The following is a 20,594-nucleotide window of genomic DNA, read 5'->3' on the forward strand; positions in this document are numbered from 1 at the left end:
CTAAACCCGCCTTCACGCCCCCCCCCCCCCCCCCCCACGCCCGCCCTCCGCCCCACCTCCCCACCCCAAAACTAACTCCCATCTCTGTGCCATACCTCTCCGTGGCCTCGCACCGCCCCTCAGCTAAAGTCAGCACACACGCTGCCTCCCGACGCACTGGGCGAGAGTGATGCGTGGGGAGCGGTGCCTGCGTATTTTCTGGAGCGATCGGGCACTGTGCAGGGGCTCTGAGCGCACCGACTTGGTAAAAAAAAAAAAAAAGGGAGAAATGGAGCGCCGCGGCGATAAGCCATGAGAGACGCACCTGAGGAAGGATCGTAAAAAGTTCGGGCTTGGAGAGGTCGTTAATGCCTCTCCAAACGCACCCCCGGTGGCGTTAACGCGCACGTAAAGAGGAGAGTAAACACGCGCAGTAAGAAGGCTCTGATTCAGTCCGGTTCGGAGTTTTTCTTTTTTTTTGTTTTTGGGGGGGACTGTATTTTTAGCATCCCAACTCACCCCCCCCCCCTCCCCCCGCCCCCCATCTTCTCCAGTCCTTCTGAGCTCGAAGAGGCTGCAGGACGAGTCCGTGCTGTGCGGGAAGCGCGTCTCCCCCGGTGGATATCCACTGGAACCCCGACGATGGATTAACATTACCCCCCTCCCCATCCCTAGTTCCTATTGATTCGGCTCAGAGTGGACCGCCGATCCTCGCTCACCCCGGGATTATTTCAACTTTTTTGAAACGACTCCTCTCAGCGGACTCTCCGGGATGAAGGCGGACCGCGCCGCTCGGTGCGTCCTGGTGCTCTGCCTGGCGCTGCTCTCCGCCAACGCCAGCAACTGGTTGTAAGTTACACACTTCCAAACTTCTTAATCACATGTCAAACGACGATGCGCCATCATCCATCTCTCTCTTCCACTCTCATAGCCCCTGTCACCCCTCCATCCATCCTCCACCTCCACCCGGCGTTTATAGGCTGCCATGCATGCAGCAGGTCGCATCACAATGTGCAGTGAGGTTAATGGTTAAACCCCCAGCACTCATCCTAAAAGATAATTTCTCCAAGCAATTCACAACAATAATTGATCAGTCTGTACTGTCGGAACCAGCGCCCAAAAGAGTGTGTTCATATACCTGTTGAAGGGCCTATTAAGATGGGTTCCTGTAATTTAGACAGTCAACAGCAACACGTCTGAAACCCCAAGTAAACATTTTTTCGCACTTTTATTTCTGCCCAGGGAATAAAACACACCGTGTGTGGGTTTTCTGGGTGTGCGTGCAATGCATGCTTGTTTTTGTGTACAACCGCTTCGGGAAGAAGGCCGTGCGTGATGCCACCTCGTCGCGGGGCCGGTCGGTTCGGTCTCGTGTGCGCGCCTGCTCCCCCGAGGGACTGCGGAGGCGGGTGGGGTGGATTTGTGCATTCCTGCACTCTCCGCACCTATAGATTCACAACTTCATAACGTGAGTTCACGACAAGAACAACAGCAGCAGCAGTAGTAGCAGTAGAGGATCTGGTGTGCAAGGTGCAGCGGGCATGCAAAATGACGCGCATTACGCAAGAGCGCCTGTTGATTCCTCTGTTGATTTCACGTTTGTTCTGGTGGATGCAGCATACCTTGCGTATGCTATAGTTGGGGGTTGGGCAATCATGTGAAATTTCCTAAAATAAAGTGAGATGAGGGTCCAAGGAGATAAGAACAAACCCCACCGGTTCCCCAGAGTATGGTGGAGCATGGTGATCCCTGCAGTTTGGGACTGAAGGAGCTGACAGGAGAAGCCGCAGCAGGCGTGTACGGGCACGTTGCAGAGCTGCCGCGACACTGAATGTGATTATTCTGCTGGAGCGGAGGTAGATCTGTGCGGGACTCCTCGGCACCTCCGCCCGGTCCCCGGTGCGATCGTCCTCCCCGAACCCCGGCCGCATCAGACGCTCACACCCCGATCTCACCTTTATCTCCGCTGCACTTGGGCTGGGAAATTATAATATTAATTTACTTGTTATTGCAATGGTGTAATGGTGGTATTTTTTTTCTCTGTTAACTTCTAATTAATGCCCTAAGAATATACTGCACGGTGAATATATTATTTTGTAATTGTTAGGCCTACTATTTTTTATTTACTTGGTCAAATAACCAGATATCCCCTCCCGATTATACACAAAAGCCAATAATATAACCTTAAAGCGATAAAAGAATAATGATAACGAAAAATATTATGATATAATAATAATAATAATAATTATAATAATAATAATCATCATCATCATCATCATCATCATCATCATCATCATCATCATCATAATCATCATAATCATAATAATAATAATATAGTGGAATAATAAAGTGTTTTCTTTAATTTAATTAATTACATTTGTGTTTTTAAGGTGGCTTAAACTGACATTTAAGAAATATTGCATAATATTTGCCGAGGAACAGATCATATTGTTTTTATATGTCAAGAGAGGCCGTAACTCAGATTAACCTAACTGAACATAAATTACAAACAGGTAATTCAATCACAATCAACGAAACAAATAATAATAATAATAATAATAATAATAATAATAATAATAATAATAATAATAATAATAATAATAAAAATATTAATATTATTAACAATAATAATAATAATAATAATAATAATAATAATTTTAAAAACATTCAAATTTTGAAGCGGTATCTTCCATGAACTATTTCTCGTGGAGTAAGGTTTGGACGAAAGGACTTTATGGTAAAGACATCTTTTGATGTGTTTCCTTTCGAGAAGGAGAATGAAAGAATGAAACGAGACGCGGGCTCTGAGAGGTGGGAACCATACAATTTAAAGATGTAAAGAGATGGAATGGTTAGGAAATTAAATTAAATGGTGAAGATATATACCTTTGTCTGAAAAGATGCAACTGACAAACGTTTTTTTCCCAAAAGAGTAGGCCTGTAGACCTCACAATTTTGTATATGAGACATGAGACGGCATGGGTCATTCTTTTGTCACCGGTGTGTTATGTAAAGCCGACAGTAGGCTGGGCTTCTTCAGCCTAAAACCAAAAATAAATCACTCATTGCATTATATATCCCCTATATAGACTATGAAGAAACGAAACAGTGGTCCCTGCAACCTGCCGTGCAGGATGTTCAAATGAATAAATAAATAAATAAATAAATAAATAAATAATAAAATAATGAATTAATAGATAGATAAATAGATAAATCAATAGATACATAAAACGAAATTAATGAGTAAATAAATAAATAAGTTAAAACGAACAAAATAAATAAGTAAATGAATAAGTAAATAAATACTAATAAACAAATACTAAATACCTTTATGTAAATGTTTAATGTCATTAGACAGCAAATATTGGCAAGAAACCAAGATAATTGATTTCACAACAAGCAGGTTTGTAGTCCAAACACAGAAAGAAGTCCTGCAGACGTGCCCTGTAATCGATTTCATTGACGTATATTCTACTGAGATGAAGCCCAGTTGGCTTGTTTAGAATGGGGTTTTCTACCAGCAGATGTTGTGATATACCGTATATTGTATATACTGTAAATTTAAAATAAAAGCTTTACTTAATGTTGCATACTGGACAAATAATAGACCTCTCAAAGCCTTCACAAATGAAGCTTATAATAAATCTGCACTCAGATAGTTGTCAATAATACACATCCCTCTTATGCACCTGTTGCCTCATAATAGATCCAAACGTCCATCAAAAGAAATGACAAAACCACTTTATGGAAATGACAAAATCAGTTTGTGGTTTTTGGATGGACGTTTGATGGACGTTCTTTTGATGGACATTTTCAACATTTATCTGAGCTGAGTCATTGATTTCCTTTGGGTCTCTACACGGAACAACATTTTTTATAATGGCCTGATCAAAGACAAATACGGGTGACATCTAGAACCCAAAATGGTCCTTCAGACTTCAGACAGGCCTTTATCGGTTCCACGAAGAACATTTTAGGTCAAGGTCGAATAACTCAAATAAGAATTAGAAAGCTTTTAATTAGACAAGGAACACAAGGACGCATCCTAAATTAAGTTGTTCTTTAGTCAGTGATGGTTCTTTTTGGAACCAGGAACAGAACCCTTATTTTTGAGTTGAGTTTCAGGAATAAATCATCTCACTAACTTCAATTTATTTTTAAATTTTGACTCTGCAATATCAGTTTAGTTTACGACTTTCAAGGATAGGTGCGCCCTTTTTCAGCTGAGGCCTATTAAAAATGTTGGTTGCCGTCATTTATAACATAACATGTTCATAGGACAACCTCACTGAACGATTCACTATTGAGAAATTGACCACTCTGCTGCAACTTCTCACCGTGTTTCAATGCAGTCCAATAGGGCAAACGTTTAAGCCCTATAAAAAATGTTGAACTTCCCTTTTCGAAAAAAATGAATCGGTAAGCTGATTTGAATAGTTATAAATGATGAGGAACCAACATTTTATAAGGCCTGCAGGTTGAGAAGCAGCGAACCTATCCTTTAAGAGTTTCTGGTGTCAATATAAAACCAACACCTGTCAGTTTTATATTGATCTCACTATCTCTCTCTTTCTCCCACTCTTTCCTCTCGTTGTCTCTCTTCCCCTCCGCTTGCGTGTTCGTGCGTGCACGTGACACGAGCGTGGAGAGACGGCAGCTGATGGGGGTAACCAGAGAAAGCAGGGACCTTGGCGTTGCAATACACTGTGGCGCCTTGCATATCACACGCACACACACACACACACATAGAGAGACACATGCACGCGCACAGGCACATGCACTGAGGTCTATGACATTGTTTTTCCCAGAGTCCTTTTGGTCATCAGCATTTGTGGAATTGCCGTGACATTGTTGCAGCCACAGGTGACCATAAAAGAAGAGGGATAGAGAGAGAGAGAGAGAAAGGGAGAGAGAGATAACGGGTATGGGCAGCCTGACGACTAGGGAGCTGAATGGAAATGATTGGCATGGACTGAATTCTACACACTCCATGATGCCACGAACATGCACACACACACACACACACACACACACACACGCACACACACACACACACACACACACACACACAACAACAACAACAACACACAAACTCTTGTACTGGTGTCAAAGTGAGGTCCGACTAGATTGACCTGGTAAGTGAGGACCCATGTTCCTGGTGCACTTCTAAATTAAAAAAAATTGTCAATTTAGAGATTGGTCCTCACAAGTATAAACAAACACACACTCACACACACACACACACACACACACACACACACACACACACACACACACACACTAATTGGTTTCTAGGTTTTTGGGACCATAGCACTAACACCAGGCAAGAGGTTAATTTCATAGCTTTTATTGCCCCCTTTCTCCAGTGTGTGTTTGTGTGTGTGTGTGTGTGTGTGCATGCGTGCGTGCGTGCGTGCGTGCGTGCGTGTGTGCGTGCGTGCGTGCGTGCGTGCGTGCGTGCGTGCGTGCGTGCGTGCGTGTGTGTGTGTGAGGGCTGTGGTGTTGGCAGCGCATGTTATTTTTAGGGGGAAATGAGCTCTAGTGGAGCCAGCAGCATATAAATACACCCAAATACACTGGTGGGTAGACACACACACACACACACACACAAACATACACACACACACATGCATGCATACACACACACACACACATACACACACACACACACACACACACACACACACACACACACACACACACACACACACACACACCGGCTTTACAATAATTGTTTATTGTTCGCAATCCCCTGTCATCGTGTCTTTAAGTCTCCTCAAGACGCATTCGTCGCATTCTTTTCATTTGGATTCCGCTCGGCCTAAGACTGTCTGTTTCCGGGCCCTGCTCTGAACCCTGTTCACCCTCTTTCCCCTCACGCCGTGTCCTTCATTTCTCTCTCTCTCTCTCTCTCTCTCCCTCTAGCCACTCACTCTTTTCCACCGCCCTTGTCTCTCTCCTACAGACGTCCTCTGCCGCTTTTATTCTGAGTTTTGCGGCCGACGGAATGCATGAGAGCAGGGCTATTTTAAAGTATTGGTACCACCGACACAGGACCCCCCTCCCAATAAAGAGATATATCTGATATATTTACATTTGTTAAATTCATAATCTGTCACCATCCCAATTGTCAGGGTATTGTCAGTGTACCTACAAAACAAAATTTTGTTATGGTTCTATAGTAAAAATGTGTCTTTAAATGTTTTACATTTTATTCTTTAACTTAGAAAGCCATGGTAAAGCATTATGTTTTTCAATGAGCGTATGTAATTTTTAAAATTGAATCCAATATATTTGGTTTAGTACTGAAGGATAATGTTTTCTTGAGGAGTTTTTGTATTACGTGTCTGAATACTGAATACTGTCTGAAACAATCAGTAGGGTAAGAGCCAGTACAGAGCCTTATACCATAGAGTAAGAGCCCTGTAGTATAGGGTAAGAGCCCTTTACTACAGGGCAGGGGCCCTATACGATAAGGTAAGAGCCCTAAACTATAAGGTAAGAGTCCTATATTATAGGGTAAGAGCCCTTTACTATAGAGTAAGAGCCGTATAATATACAGAAAGAGCACTATAGTATAGGGTAAGAGCCCTTTACTACTAGGGTAAGAGCCCTCTAGTATCGAGTAAGAGCCCTATACTATAGGATAAGAGCCCTATACGATAGAGTTAGAGCCGTATAATATAGGATAAGAGCCCTATACTATACAGAAAGAGTTGTATAGTGTAGGGTAAGAGCCCTATACTACAGGGTAAAAGCCCTATACTACAGAGTAAGAGCCCTATAATATAGGGTAAGAGCCCTATAGTACAGGGTAAGAAAGATGCATGGAACACCCTATAGACAAAAAGCCTATAGGGTCTGATCCGTGGTGTTTTAAGAGGTTCCTCTACTGTGCGATGGGGAGGATCTATAACAAGTACATTTTACTACATATCCTCTACTTTTCTTTCTCTGTCTTTGGCCTCGTCCACATGTATACATCTATTTTTCAAACATTCTTTTCCCCCTCCATTTTGAAAAAAATTCTGTCCACACCAATGGTGTTTTTGAAAATATGTCTGTCCACAAGAGTGCGCAAAAATAATTGAAAACGTGCACATAAGCATGCCAGGCCAGTGGGGTGCAATAAAACGTTGCGGCGGCGCGACTGGTGTTCAACCAGCCAAAGAGGGCACATGTCACTCCGCTGCTCATCGAGCTCCACTGGCTACCTGTAGCCGCTCGCATCAAGTTCAAGTCTCTTATGCTGGCCTACAGAGTGATTGTTGGGAATGCTCCCGCCTACTTAAATGCTCTTGTAAAAGCACATATTACCCCCCGGATGCTGCGCTCATCAAATGAGCGTCGCCTGGCTCTGCCGGCCGTACAACCACGCCAATCCAGGTTATTCTCATTTGTAGTTCCACGTTGGTGGAACGAGCTGCCAAAAATGACCAGAGCAGGGACCTCCCTCGCAGGTCGCAGAAGCACTTGAAGACCCAGCTCTTCAGAGAGTACCTCCTCTCCTAACTTACAAGTACTTAGCACTACCTAGCAGTATTTATTGTTACACTAATGTCTCTCTCGCAATGTAGCTTGAATGTTATTCTCCCTTGTAAGTCACTTTGGATAAAAGCGTCTGCTAAATGACTAAATGTGAATGTAAAATGACTAAATGTTGTATTACTCGTCTGAATTTGAACCAATCGGTAGGGTAAGAGCCAGTACACAGCCCTATTCCATAGAGTAAGAGCCCTGTAGTATAGGGTAAGAGCCCTATACTACAGGGCAAGAGCCCTATACTATAGAGGAAGAGTCCTATACTATAGGGTAAGAGCCCTATAATATAGACTAAGAGACCTATACTATAGGGTAAGAGCCCTTTACTATAGAGTAAGAGCCGTATAGTATAGGGTAAGAGCCTTATATTATAAGGTAAGAGCCCTATAGTATCAAGTAAGAGCCCTTGACTATACAGAAAGAGCCATATAGTGTAAGGTAATAGCCCTATACTACAGGGTAAGAGCCCTATACTACACGGTAAGAGCCCTGTAGTATAGGGTAAGAACCCGATAGTATAGAATAAGAGCCCTATAAGGTAAGAGCCCTATATGATAGGGTAAGAGCCCTATACTATAGGGTAAGAGCCCCATACTATAGAGTAAGACTCAGATAATATAGGGTTCTATGGTATACAGAAAGAGCCATATAGTGTAAGGTAAAAGTCCAATGCTACAGGGTAAGAGCCCTATAGTACAGGGTAAGAGCCCTATAGTATCAAGTAAGAGCCCTTTACTATACAGAAAGAGCCATATAGTGTAAGGTAAGAGCCGTATACTACAGGGTAAGAGCCCTATACTACAGGGTAAGAGCCCTATACTATAGGGTAAGAGCCCCATACTATAGAGTAGGACTCAGATAATATAGGGTTCTATGGTATACAGAAAGAGCCATATAGTGTAAGGTAAAAGTCCAACGCTACAGGGTAAGAGCCCTATAGTACAGGGTAAAAGCCCTGTAGTGTAGGGTAAGAGCCCTATAGTACAGGGTAAGAGCCCTATAGTACAGGGTAAGAGCCCTGTAGTGTAGGGTAAGAGCCCTATAGTACAGGGTAAGAGCCCTATAGTACAGGGTAAGAGCCCTATAGTACAGGGTAAGAGCCCTGTAGTGTAGGGTAAGAGCCCTATACTATATGGTAAGAGCCCTATACTACAGGGTAAGACCCCTGTAGTATAGAGTAAGAGCCCTATAGTACAGGTTAAGACATATGTGTGGAATGCCCTATAGACCAAAAGCCTATAGGGTCTATAAGCTTTTGGTTTTTGGTGTTTTAAGAGGTTCCTCTACTGTGCGATGGGGAGGGTCTATAACAACTACATTTTACTACACATCCTGTACTTTTCTTTCTGTGTCTTTGGCCTGGTCCACACATAAACATCTATTTTTGAAAACGTTTGTTCCCCTCCATTTTCAAAAAAAAAAATCCTCTCTGCACCAATGGTGTTTTTGAAAATATCTCCGTCCACAAGAGTACGCAAAAACGATTGCAAACGCTCACATAAGCATGCCAGGCCAGTGGGGGGCGATAAACGTTGTGTCAAACACCACAAAAGAACATCAGAAGCATACGCATTGATGGGCTTCTTGAGCGGCACAGCATGGTGTACTTTGAACCGCCGACGGAGAAGTGGATTGAGAACTATTGGGTGCAGTGTATTTATACACGTCCGCATGGCGGTGTAATGATGAGGTAACGCTGCTTGTAAACATGGAATTAAACTACGTTGACCAGACGTCCTGGTTTGTCCGGGATTGTCCCGTTTTCAAGCTCCATGTTACGCACTTTGTTTTTTTTCATTAAATTATTAAATTATCAAATTGTATTTAATACATCTACGACAAAAAACACGCACAGTGGATCTCGCATCGGTCAGCAGAGCGGAGATCGTGGCGATGCCGACCTTTTTTTATTCTTATATTTAGAAATTATATTTAAAATATTTTAAAAACACCGGATATTTCCGTGAAAATATAAAACTGGGATTGTAGTGGGAAAGAATGGTAAAATACGGGGGGGAAATGGAGGTTTGACAGCTATGACGTGCGTGTGCATGGGTAGACTTTGAGGGTTTGAATATGTGGTCACCTTACATGAGCCACACATAAACACACCGTTAGTCCGCCATTGTTTTCTGGCGCATGCTCAATAATTGCGCATGTGTAAATCGAGGTCATGACGTCATCGTCTGCCGAAACCTCCGTTTCACTGCTCCGCATGTATAAGCAGAAAACGGAGTTTTGAAAAATCTTCACCCTGGAAGGAGAACTTTCAAAGCTTAGTTTTCAGTGACCTGAAACAGCGTTTTGGGGTGGACGGGAGATCAAAACGCAGAGAAAATACAAAGTGAAAAAAAAAAAACACCCATATATTAGTGGACAAGGTCCTCTCCTTCTCCTGGTTGGGCTTCAGGCTGACAAAAGACTGGACATTTATGTGCAGTAGCATTCAAGAGCCAACGGAGTAAAAACAAAGGTAAACAAGTTTATTGCGGCATAATCTGCCAGAATCAAAAAGCATTTTACCGAGGTGATGAACTGTGAAAATGTGAGGACATTTCTTACGTTACTGGGATTTGTCACGGCTGTTAGTTTTTTTCTTTATGGGGTAAAGTCACCTGCTGCGGGGTCCCAGGCCTCGCTCTCTCTCGCCCTCTCCCTTCGCCTGACTTGACTCCTGTGTTTTAACAAGCGCGTCGGGAGTTCCACGTCCCAGAGCCCAGGTTTGGCTGCGTGTTTCCGCAATAAGACGACAGCTTTAGCATTTTTCTTTTTTTTTTCCCCGCACCGCATTTCACAACTCTGTTGTCAGCGGTCCAAACGCCGTTTCTACGGCTGCCAACGCAGAGATCACAATCTCACAAGAAAACGACTTTCCTTCTGTTTTCTTTTTAAGTGTGAGAAATTGTCATTCGGATTAATTGGATGAGAATGGATTTCATTTCTCTGTTTATATCTGGGGAAAAAAAGAAAAATTATATATATATATATATATATATATATATAAATTAAACTGATAAACAGGTAATCAAGAAAAAAGCCAATAATAACATAGTTAAGAAATAAACTCACATTTGGTAGGTTCGATGCCCCAATGGCTCAGGTGCCGGGTATAGGCCCCTGGGGTTAAATTGAGTGTGGGGCGCCCTCTACAGGTCGACCGAGGTACTACCGAATTTTTGTTGACTCGGGGGACAAGGAAGGGGGTTAGTTCAGGTCACGATTCAGTGTGTGTGTGTGTGTGTGTGTGTGTGTGTGTGTGTGTGTGTGTGTGTGTGTGTGTGCGTGTGAGACACTGCGCACTCACACACATGTTGGACGTTTGCACATGCAAGGAGGATGATGCCGTGTGGATTTCTCCGAAAAGACATCTCTCTCTCGCGCGCGCGTGCAGATTCCCTCTCACATTTCACCGTTGCGGCTATATTTACCTCTGACTGTGTACATCTGCTGTGTACTCAGTGCTGGAAAGGTAAACGTGGGGATATTTTCATATGAATACACATCGGGATGACAGAGGCATAGAAGAGGCGGCATAGTGTGCCGGGCTTTTCTACCCGTTTTTCCGTCGGTGGAAAAAAGTGGAGGCCGACCTGGTTTTGTTTGAGCGAAAATGTTTAGGACATTATGTGTCGCCGTAAGTCTCGCTGTGCACGCTTCGAGTCTCCCATGTTCTGGCTGCTCGGTGCCCCGATGTTTCCTTTGCACGATTGCGTCAAGGGCCATGCCTCCCTTGAAAAGGCCTCAAAAGTCTATGCAGAAAAGTTGTCGAAAAATATAACTAAAAGTACTAGGGGAAGATTCTATTGTCTATTCTTTTGTATATGTATGTGACAAATAAACCTCTTGAATCTTGAATCTTGAAAACATAATAGAACACCATGTGGTCACCGTACACGACTTCAATTATTAATAATAAGTCAAAATAAGATCCAACTGTGAATTCCTGCGACACGGCGCTAAAATATGGCACATAGTTAAAACATGTTATAAAATAAGTTAATTGTGAGAGATGACAACGGGGTTGAGGGAGAAGCTGCAAGGTGAAACACTGGATATGCCTGGAATTTGTTTCACTATAACCATTACTTCTATTATACTACATTACACCACTGTTTAACTATAAGGTTATCTAGCCAGAATATATCTTACTATTGTAAAACAGGTTTTTTTTTGCAGTATTTGAATCATAATCAGTCTATTCTGCCAGGTACATTTACATATACCAGGAAATAGTCCTGGTGAGGTAGGGTGCATTTCACTACAGACGATTAGCATTACAAAAATAAAAAATAAAAAGCTAAAAGGGGCAATAAACAACTTCTTTGCTTTTACTTCTCAGTATGAAGTGAGTGTTGATTGCACAGTGTAAGTACTATAGAATACTGACACCATCGGCGTTTGGATTGGTTCCTTATAAGCCTCTATATCACTATGCATTCAGAATGCCACCGGGTACGATTCCCCGGGAAATGATGGATTTACGGCAGTGCATCACAGGAAGTGTGTCAACCAATGCACGGTGGAGCAATCTCCTCCATGTAGATCATAAACCCATGAATATAGAAACGACTCATTGAAATCGGTTGAGAAATGAAAACGTTATAGTGCTTTTTATCCAGAAAAAACGCAGCTCCCCCGTTTACTTGTATTTGGTTACAGACCAGGCTTGCCCCGTCCGATATGGCGGTGACATTGACATATCGCAACAACAGGCCGAAGCGGTCAATGCAGTGTCTATGTACTGTATATATGTCTATGATTGCACAACCAAAAGAAATAAAATAAAACTAAAATTGTGACAATTTAAATTTACCTCTTCAGTGAACATGCTTCTTCCTTCTCTTATTTACAAATTGGTGTTGATCATTTCCACGTTGCGCTCTGTGGAAAACTTAAAGCGATTCAGTCTTTCATGTCTTTGCAAAAGCGACACAAACAACACTACTTGGAGACGCTGTGGGGAGGGGGGTGAAAAGTTGTCTATTGCCCCTTTAACAGTCTGAAAAATGGAGAATAAAAAAAATAATGAAATAAAATAGAAAAAAAGTTAAGTAAAAATGAAAATGAAAAACAAAAATTTTCAAATATATACAAATAGCCAGAAAATACTAAAAAAATGAACAGAAAAAAGTCAGATAAACAAAAATATACAGAATATACAAAATTCTGTATGTTTTGATTTATCTGACTTTTTTTCAGCCTTTTTCTACTTTGATATGTTCATTTTAAAAATTACAAAACTAACATGATCTAATGACAGGTATTGATATTGATTTTGCAATTTTCAAAACACAGTAACCCTACTACAAAAACATATGGCATATATTCTTCAGCTAAAATGAGAAAGGGAGAGGAAGAGGAAGAAGAGGATTGAGGATGAGTAGAGTGGTAGAGACAGGAGGGCGATGGGCGGGGGCTAGATGGTGGAGCTCACACACACACACACACACACACACACACACACACACACACACACACACACACACGCACACACACACACACACACACACAGCATCTAAGATGTTTTCCTAAACTCGGCTCTGGGAAACAGTGGGTAAGCTCACGAATGGACAGATAAAAAGAGAGGGGGACTGGAAGCACTCCCTCTCTCTCTCTAGCTCTCTCTCTCTCTTACACACACACACACACACACACACTCGCCCAAGGCCTCGCTGAACCCTTTCCCACGCAGGGGGCGCGCAGACACAAACAAGCACCTACACAGAGACACAGCGTTCAACAGTAACGGTGGAGAAAGGGGGAAGAAAGAAAAAAAAAAACACCTGAATAATAGCTTATCCATTGTTTATTAAATGTTTCCAGGGTGAATGTCAGGCCAATGGGATGGTGTCCAGGTGTTTTCTTTTAATCAATATGTGCTTGTGTGTGTATGTGTGTGCGTGTGTGTGTGTGTGTGTGGTACCAGCCGGGGGGGGGGGGGGGGCTTCCATCTAGCCACCTTTTTTTTCTTGTTGTTGCGGTGTTATTGGCGGGCTCCGTTCTCACAGGCCTGTTTCTATCACTTCCTGACAGCCTCCCAGCTGGATGTGTGGATCTCGAGGAAAAAAAAAAAAACCCGGAAAAGACCGGCACCCCTGCCCAGAGGCAAGGCAAGGTTTTTCATGGGCACACCAAAGGATGACGGACATACTGTGTAATTCATTTTTCTCCATAAGAGACGACTAGAGTGTTCCTTGGTGTCAAGAAAGCAAAAGCTTACGTCACTTTTCTTCGATCCAAGTGGCAATCCAAAAAATCCTCTGTGTCGGGTGAATTACACGAAAAAGACCCAGAATGGCATCCATCTGATTGATTGTCACTTGAGGCGGTGGAGGATCGTCTTTTGTGTGAATGTTCATCCACATCGACAGCTCCACATTGACAGAAGCACATGCATAATACAAATACATTAGATGGCTGTTTCTTTTAAAAAGTGTCAGCTCAAAAAAACAAAACATGGGATTTCTTACAGATTTTCACTTTAATATCGGACGTATGTTTCATCTGGCTCTTGGTATCTGATATTGGTGTTGGTGGTATTTTCGGATACCAGCATCCAATACCAGTATCGGTGTTGGTGGTGAAAAATAGCCATGCTGAAAAGGCATCCAGTATGGCTCCCAATGAAATGGAGCTACACTGAGGGAGGGATGGCGGGAGGGAGGGAAGAGTGTGACAAAAATATGGGTGGGGGACTTTTGATGAGTTATTGGAGAGGGAGTGAGGTCATACCAGATAGGATCGGTTCAGACGTGGCTGGAGACAGCACGGGGACTTTATTCTTTCTCTAATGGGCTTGAGATGGGGTGGAGTGGCTGAAGGATGGAGGTTATCACCTTGCTGAGTGCAAAATAGTGCAGCTGTCTGAGCAACGGTATGGGGGGGGGGGGGGTTAGGGCTCTCAGAGAGAGAGAGAGAGAAAGAGAGAGAGAGAGAGAGATTATCTGGACTACTAAGGGAGATGAAAGGGCTGAGGTACTCCGGGCTCATTCATATGTGGCTCATATGAAAACCGTACAATACGATTACGGTTCCGAATCTGAATGTGACCGTAAAATCGAAATAGGAATATAAATATGATTTGTACATCGTGCTCCAGAAAGGAGAGAATCTCCATGAGAATCTCTCGCAAAGGTTTAATATATCTGAAAATCTTAAGTGGGAACTAGTTTTATACAATTTTTTTTATCCTTAGGGAATATTTTTCCCAGAGGATACAGAAGGCCAATTCTATAGCCGGCAGGTAACCAGCATAGAATAAATGTAATGTGATCCATTGATAAGGTTTCATCAATGATTCTGCACAATATGAGGTCACTGGCTGTATAAAAAGCTGTGTGATTCCTTGCAGAGCCATCTAACCCACTAAACAATCATCGTATTTAGTGGATGGTTGGTCATATTCGTCATGTGGTTCATTGGGATATTAACAAGGATCTTCATTTCTATTCAAGTTATTGGATGCTGGTCGATTACATTCAGTACATTTAAAAAATAGCCAGATCCTCCAAGGTCCAGTCGTGGGAGGCCACAAGCCAATATGTATATATTGATCAAACAAACACACAGCAGTTTTCTACTCAAAGGGGTCTATGCAAAGTCTTTCCGATTCTACAAAGAAATGTTTCTGTAAATAAATTGTTGGAGGTTTCTTCTTGGTCCTTTGTGGAACCAAACAGTTCTTCTATAGCATCACATCACACACACACACACACACACACACACACAAACACACACACACACACAGCATACACGCCCGCACGCACGCACGCACGCACAAGAAACATACTTGGAGTTGGCACCTTTATGTTTCTGTGTGTAGAGTCTAGGGAGAGTTGGGGTCAAACCGCCATCAAGAGAGGCAGTGACCTTTACTTGAACACAGGAAACACCAGCCAAGGGATTGAAAGGTTTTTAACTGTTAAAGCTAAAAGCCAGAGGCTCTCCTCTACATGGGAGACCAACTTATGAGATGAGCCTATTTCTGTAAGGTTCAGCAGGGACTGTAGATATGAGAGTGAAGTGAGTGTGTGTGTGTGTGTGTGTGTGTGTGTGTGTGTGTGTGTGTGTGTGTGTGTGTGTGTGTGTGTGTGTGTGTGTGTGTGTGTGTGTGTGTGTGTGTGTGTGTGGGTGAAGGGCACCTAAACGGATGTCATCTTCTCACACCTTGGATAGTTTTGTGCTCGTGTGTGTATGTGGTTTATCTCGGTGACCTGTCTGCCCCAAAGGTGGCGCGTGCGATAAGCCACTTTCCCCTTCCTTCCAGTGTGCTCGGAGCCAGACAGTCCGCCAAAACATTCCCACCACGTCATGGGAACCAAGACTCTGAGCCTTCTGGGTTTTTGGGGTGGGTGGGTGGGGGGGGGCGGATTGTCCAGACCAGAATTCAGTACACCTTGTGTTTACCCGTGGCAGGTACCTGGCGAAGCTGACGTCAGTGGGAAGCATCACCAGCGAGGAGACGTGCGAGAGGCTGCGAGGTCTCATCCAGAGACAGGTAAATATGTGTTAGAATGACGTGAAAACATTTCAGTTGGAAATAATGACACGAATGGACAGCGTTGGTCTTTGAAGGCTGACAAGTATGAGAATTCAGGAAATGGAGGATAGCATATTGTGAAATGGCAGCTGTGCTCATCAGTTGGGTCATATGGCCTCAACAAAGCTAGTCAAATTGCAATTTGCAAATTTTCATTCAGGGAACTTATGGTCTGCAGCATGTTGCCAACTCAACGCAAAGTTTTTGACAAATGTTAAGGCTTTAATCCCAAAATTGCACACCTGTTTGAAAACAACTTGTTACTAGTTCTGTCAACTTCTGCTGCTCTAATGCCTGAAATTCCCCCCAGGGATCAATAAAATGGTATTTTATTTTATCATTTCTTATTCGAAATGCCAAGTTACATTAGTTGATTAATTGATTCGTTGATTCCAAAGAACTTCAGGATTTTCAAGTCCCAGACAAATTTTCAAGCTCTTAAGAGAACCATCAGGAGATCTCTTATCCCATCCTTGATTTGAGATGATCAGAAACTTTTGTGATCAGTTGCAGACTAGTTTAATCCCAGGATGCGTGTCTTAAATGTATGATGCTGTCTTTTGAAAGTCTTTTGGTGGATTGGATATCCAGATATCACAGCATTCATTTTGACAATAATCCAATCACAACCCCAATAGAGAAATAACTCTAAAGACATCTTGGTTCACCTCTCAGGTGCAGATCTGCAAACGGAGCATAGAGGTGATGGACGCGGTGCGTCGCGGTGCCCAGCTGGCCATCGATGAATGCCAGTTCCAGTTCCGGAACAGGCGCTGGAACTGCTCCACCCTGGAGACCATGCCAGTCTTCGGCAAAGTGGTCACCCAGGGTAAGGTTAATCTACAACTTTGGGAAATCTATTTGGCCTAATAGAATAGCCTGAAGTGCATAAATTGGATCTGAGCTGAGGTTGTTGGTCTGTGGTTACTCAGTTTAATATGACTGGAATTTATGTGTGTCTGTGCGTGACAGGCACCCGTGAGGCGGCCTTTGTGTACGCCATCTCAGCAGCCAGCGTGGCGTTTGCGGTGACGAGGGCGTGTAGTAGCGGGGAACTGGAGAAGTGCGGCTGTGACCGCAATGTGCATGGAGTCAGTCCAGAGGGTGGGTCATACACACACACACACACACACACACACACAGACACACAGACACACACACACACACACACACACACACACACACACACACACACACACACACACACAGACACACACACACACACACACTCACACACACACACACACACAAATGCAATGGGAAACATACTTACTAAAGACAAGCATCTATAAATATGCATAAATACACCCTAACACTTACACACACACACACACACACACACACACACACACATGCTTATGAGATTTGTGGAAATCATTAGGCATGGAGCACATGGCAACATGAAAGACCTAAAGAGCCAGTCTGTCTCTCCTCCCATGTGTAGGGTTCCAGTGGTCAGGCTGCAGTGACAACATAGCCTATGGAGTGGCTTTCTCCCAGTCCTTCGTGGATGTGAGGGAGAGGAGTAAGGGCCAGTCCTCCAGCAGGGCCCTCATGAACCTCCACAACAATGAGGCAGGCAGAAAGGTAACCGTTTGACATTATTCATCACTCATTCCAGCATCATCCCGTCAACCCTAAACAAGCAATTGATTGGATGAAGCCAAACCAGGGTGCGTTTGTTACCCCCTACAGGCCATCCTGTCACACATGCGCGTGGAGTGCAAGTGCCACGGCGTGTCGGGCTCCTGCGAGGTGAAGACCTGCTGGAAGGCCATGCCACCCTTCCGGAAGGTGGGCAACGTCATCAAGGAGAAGTTCGATGGGGCCACCGAGGTGGAGCAGCGCAAGGTGGGCACCGCCAAGGTCCTGATGCCGCGCAACTCCCAGTTCAAGCCACACACGGATGAGGACCTGGTCTACCTGGACCCCAGTCCGGACTTCTGCGACCACGACCCGCGCACGCCGGGCATGCTGGGAACGGCTGGGCGCCAGTGCAACCGCACCTCCAAGGCCATCGACGGCTGCGAGCTCATGTGCTGCGGCCGCGGCTTCCAGACGGAGGAGGTGGAAGTGGTGGACCGCTGCAGCTGCAAGTTCCACTGGTGCTGCTATGTCAAGTGCAAACAGTGCCGCAAGATGGTGGAAATGCACACCTGCCGGTGATGGAGGGCCTTTGGAGGCGGGGGGCGGGGCTGACCTGGAGTAGACAGGCGGGGGGGTATTTAGAGACTTGTGCCCCAGCGACCCCCCCCAAAACTCTCCAGTCTTTAAACGCACCCTCATCTCCACTCCCACCCAACTCCTGGTCAAGGGGAACAGAGGGACCGTCCTGTTCCTTTTAGCGCCACAAAGGATGTTGATAACATTATGCATGGGATCTCCTAAGGAAGAAATATAGAAATATATATTTTGTGTGTTCAAGTAGAGGGTGTTGTTCTATCTCTCTCCCTCTCTCTCGCTCCCTCTCTCTTTTACTCTTCCCCTTCTCTCCCCCAACACCGCCCTTCCTCCCTCACTCTCACGTTTGACTTTTTTTTATTGTCATTGATGCTTTACCTATTTTTGTATTGTTTAACTTATTTTCGACGTCGTTGAGAGTGAGTCGAAGGTGTGGTGTGTGAGTGTGTGTTGTGTGTTTGTGTGTGTGTGTGTGTGTGTTTGTATGCGTGAGCGTGCGGCAGGGGGTAAACTTCGAGGACCTGGTCGCCCCCCCTCCCATTTGTGTGTGCATGTGTGTAAATGTGCGTAGATTAGGGTTACAGCGTGTGTGTGTGTGTGTGTTGGGGTGGGGGGGGTTATGATTCATTGTTAGAGAGGAGGGACTTGCTGCTGCTTTAGGAGGGGACTCGCTTGGTACAGTTGAAACAGAAGAAATAAAAAAAGAAAAACAAGGGGGTAAAAAAAGGGAACGCCAAAGCCGATCAGGGGACGGACCTGACGCTTGAATGTCGTCGACATCAAGGACAATGACAACGCAACGGACAGGTGGACGCTGCGTTGGGTCGCCGCCAAGCCCTGATGCTGCTTGCTGCACTCACAGCTGCAGAGATGACGCAGACACTGATGCGCACACACACACGCACACACACACACACACACACACACACACACACATACACACACACACACACACATAATTGTCGGTCCCGCGGTTTTCCTCAGAAACTGTGTATCTGTGTCTATGAGTGAGGTCACCTTTTTCCTGTGCTTTTGGCAGGTGAGACGCATACTGTTAGGTATCACACGCGCACACACACATTCTTGTACTGGTATCAAAGTGAGATCACACGATCATGAATTCGCAAATGTACACACACACGCACGCACACACACACACACACACACATATACACACACACACAGCCCATTTCTCTCCAAGCAAACACAGCACAGCGCTCTTCGGACTACGACAACAAACACCGGACTGCGCGGTTGTTTTGTTTCCAAAATTTTTCCAGCTGTGGAAGCGTGCACACAAGTGCGGGACCGACATACAGACAGACTGACGGCCGTGCACACACACAAACACACACACACGCACACGCACACACACACACACACACACACACACACACAGACACACACACACACACACACAATCCCATGCCACTGTCAGGGTCAAGGGACAAGATTTGTGCCCCTGGCCAGTATGAATGACCACCGTTTTTTTGAAACCCAGCTTTCCTATAGTAGGCTAACGTGCTGTCAATATAGAGACAAACTGTAGATCTGTAAAGACTTATACACTGAAGAAGACTATACTGCCTATGAATGTATGTTAACACAGAATATATGCTGTGTCACCAACAACTCTGCTCACGTTTCTTTGAAAGAAAGCCCAAAAAATGAAAAACCCATCCCATCTAAATGTGTTTGTTGTGATTGTGTGTGTTTGTTTCAACCTTTGCTGAAAACAGAAGGAATCCCTCCTGTGTCGCGTCGGGACTCGGCAGCGTCGGCACATACACAAAGGAAGCAAAGGCGAAAACAATGAAAATATAAAACGCAGGAAATGCGTCAACAAAATGAAAAAAAACAATAAAACACAAGTGACATCGATGAGAAAACAAGGGAGGGAGGAGAGGGTTAGAGTTATTTCAATAAAATTGTCCATTTCCCATGTCCTTTGAGCGATGTTATTACATGGCCGCAGTACACAGCACAACATTGTGAGCGTGTGTTGTTGGTTTTGCACGTGACACATTATGCACCCCTGGGGTTCCCCCCTCACCCCTCCGTAGCCGCTGCCCTTCATAAACACAACCGACGCTCAGTGCGTCACCAGAGCTGGAATGTCGAGGCGGGCGCTGACGGATTATGGCGAAACATGGCGACCACATGGCGACCACAGAGGTTCCTCCTGCGCGCAATCAATATGTTAGTGCGGCGCCACCGTACAGGCTCTGATTTTCAGATTCCACGCATGTGACCTACCCACCTTACCTACGCTTTTCAGTCACATAAAAAAATATTCACACACCTATGTTCTGAATTTGGCATTGAAAAAAAATCACAAATGTTTAATTTGATA

The 20,594-nt window shown here is 44.3% G+C and overlaps 1 protein-coding gene across 1 annotated transcript; it reads left to right on the forward strand.

The window, feature by feature from the left end:
• Positions 1-751: 751 nt before the first annotated feature.
• Positions 752-18,432, forward strand: wnt4 (wingless-type MMTV integration site family, member 4; the record flags this gene model as incomplete). Its single annotated transcript, XM_080000423.1, has 6 exons — positions 752-828; positions 15,937-16,018; positions 16,736-16,889; positions 17,033-17,164; positions 17,505-17,647; positions 17,756-18,432. 6 exons carry the CDS (start codon positions 752-754, stop codon positions 18,224-18,226), a joined length of 1,059 nt encoding a protein of 352 aa, XP_079856549.1. The 3' UTR covers positions 18,227-18,432.
• Positions 18,433-20,594: the final 2,162 nt, after the last annotated feature.

This window comes from Zeus faber (genome assembly GCF_960531495.2).
Source record: "Zeus faber genome assembly, chromosome: 5".
Classification (NCBI taxonomy): Eukaryota; Metazoa; Chordata; class Actinopteri; order Zeiformes; family Zeidae; genus Zeus; species Zeus faber.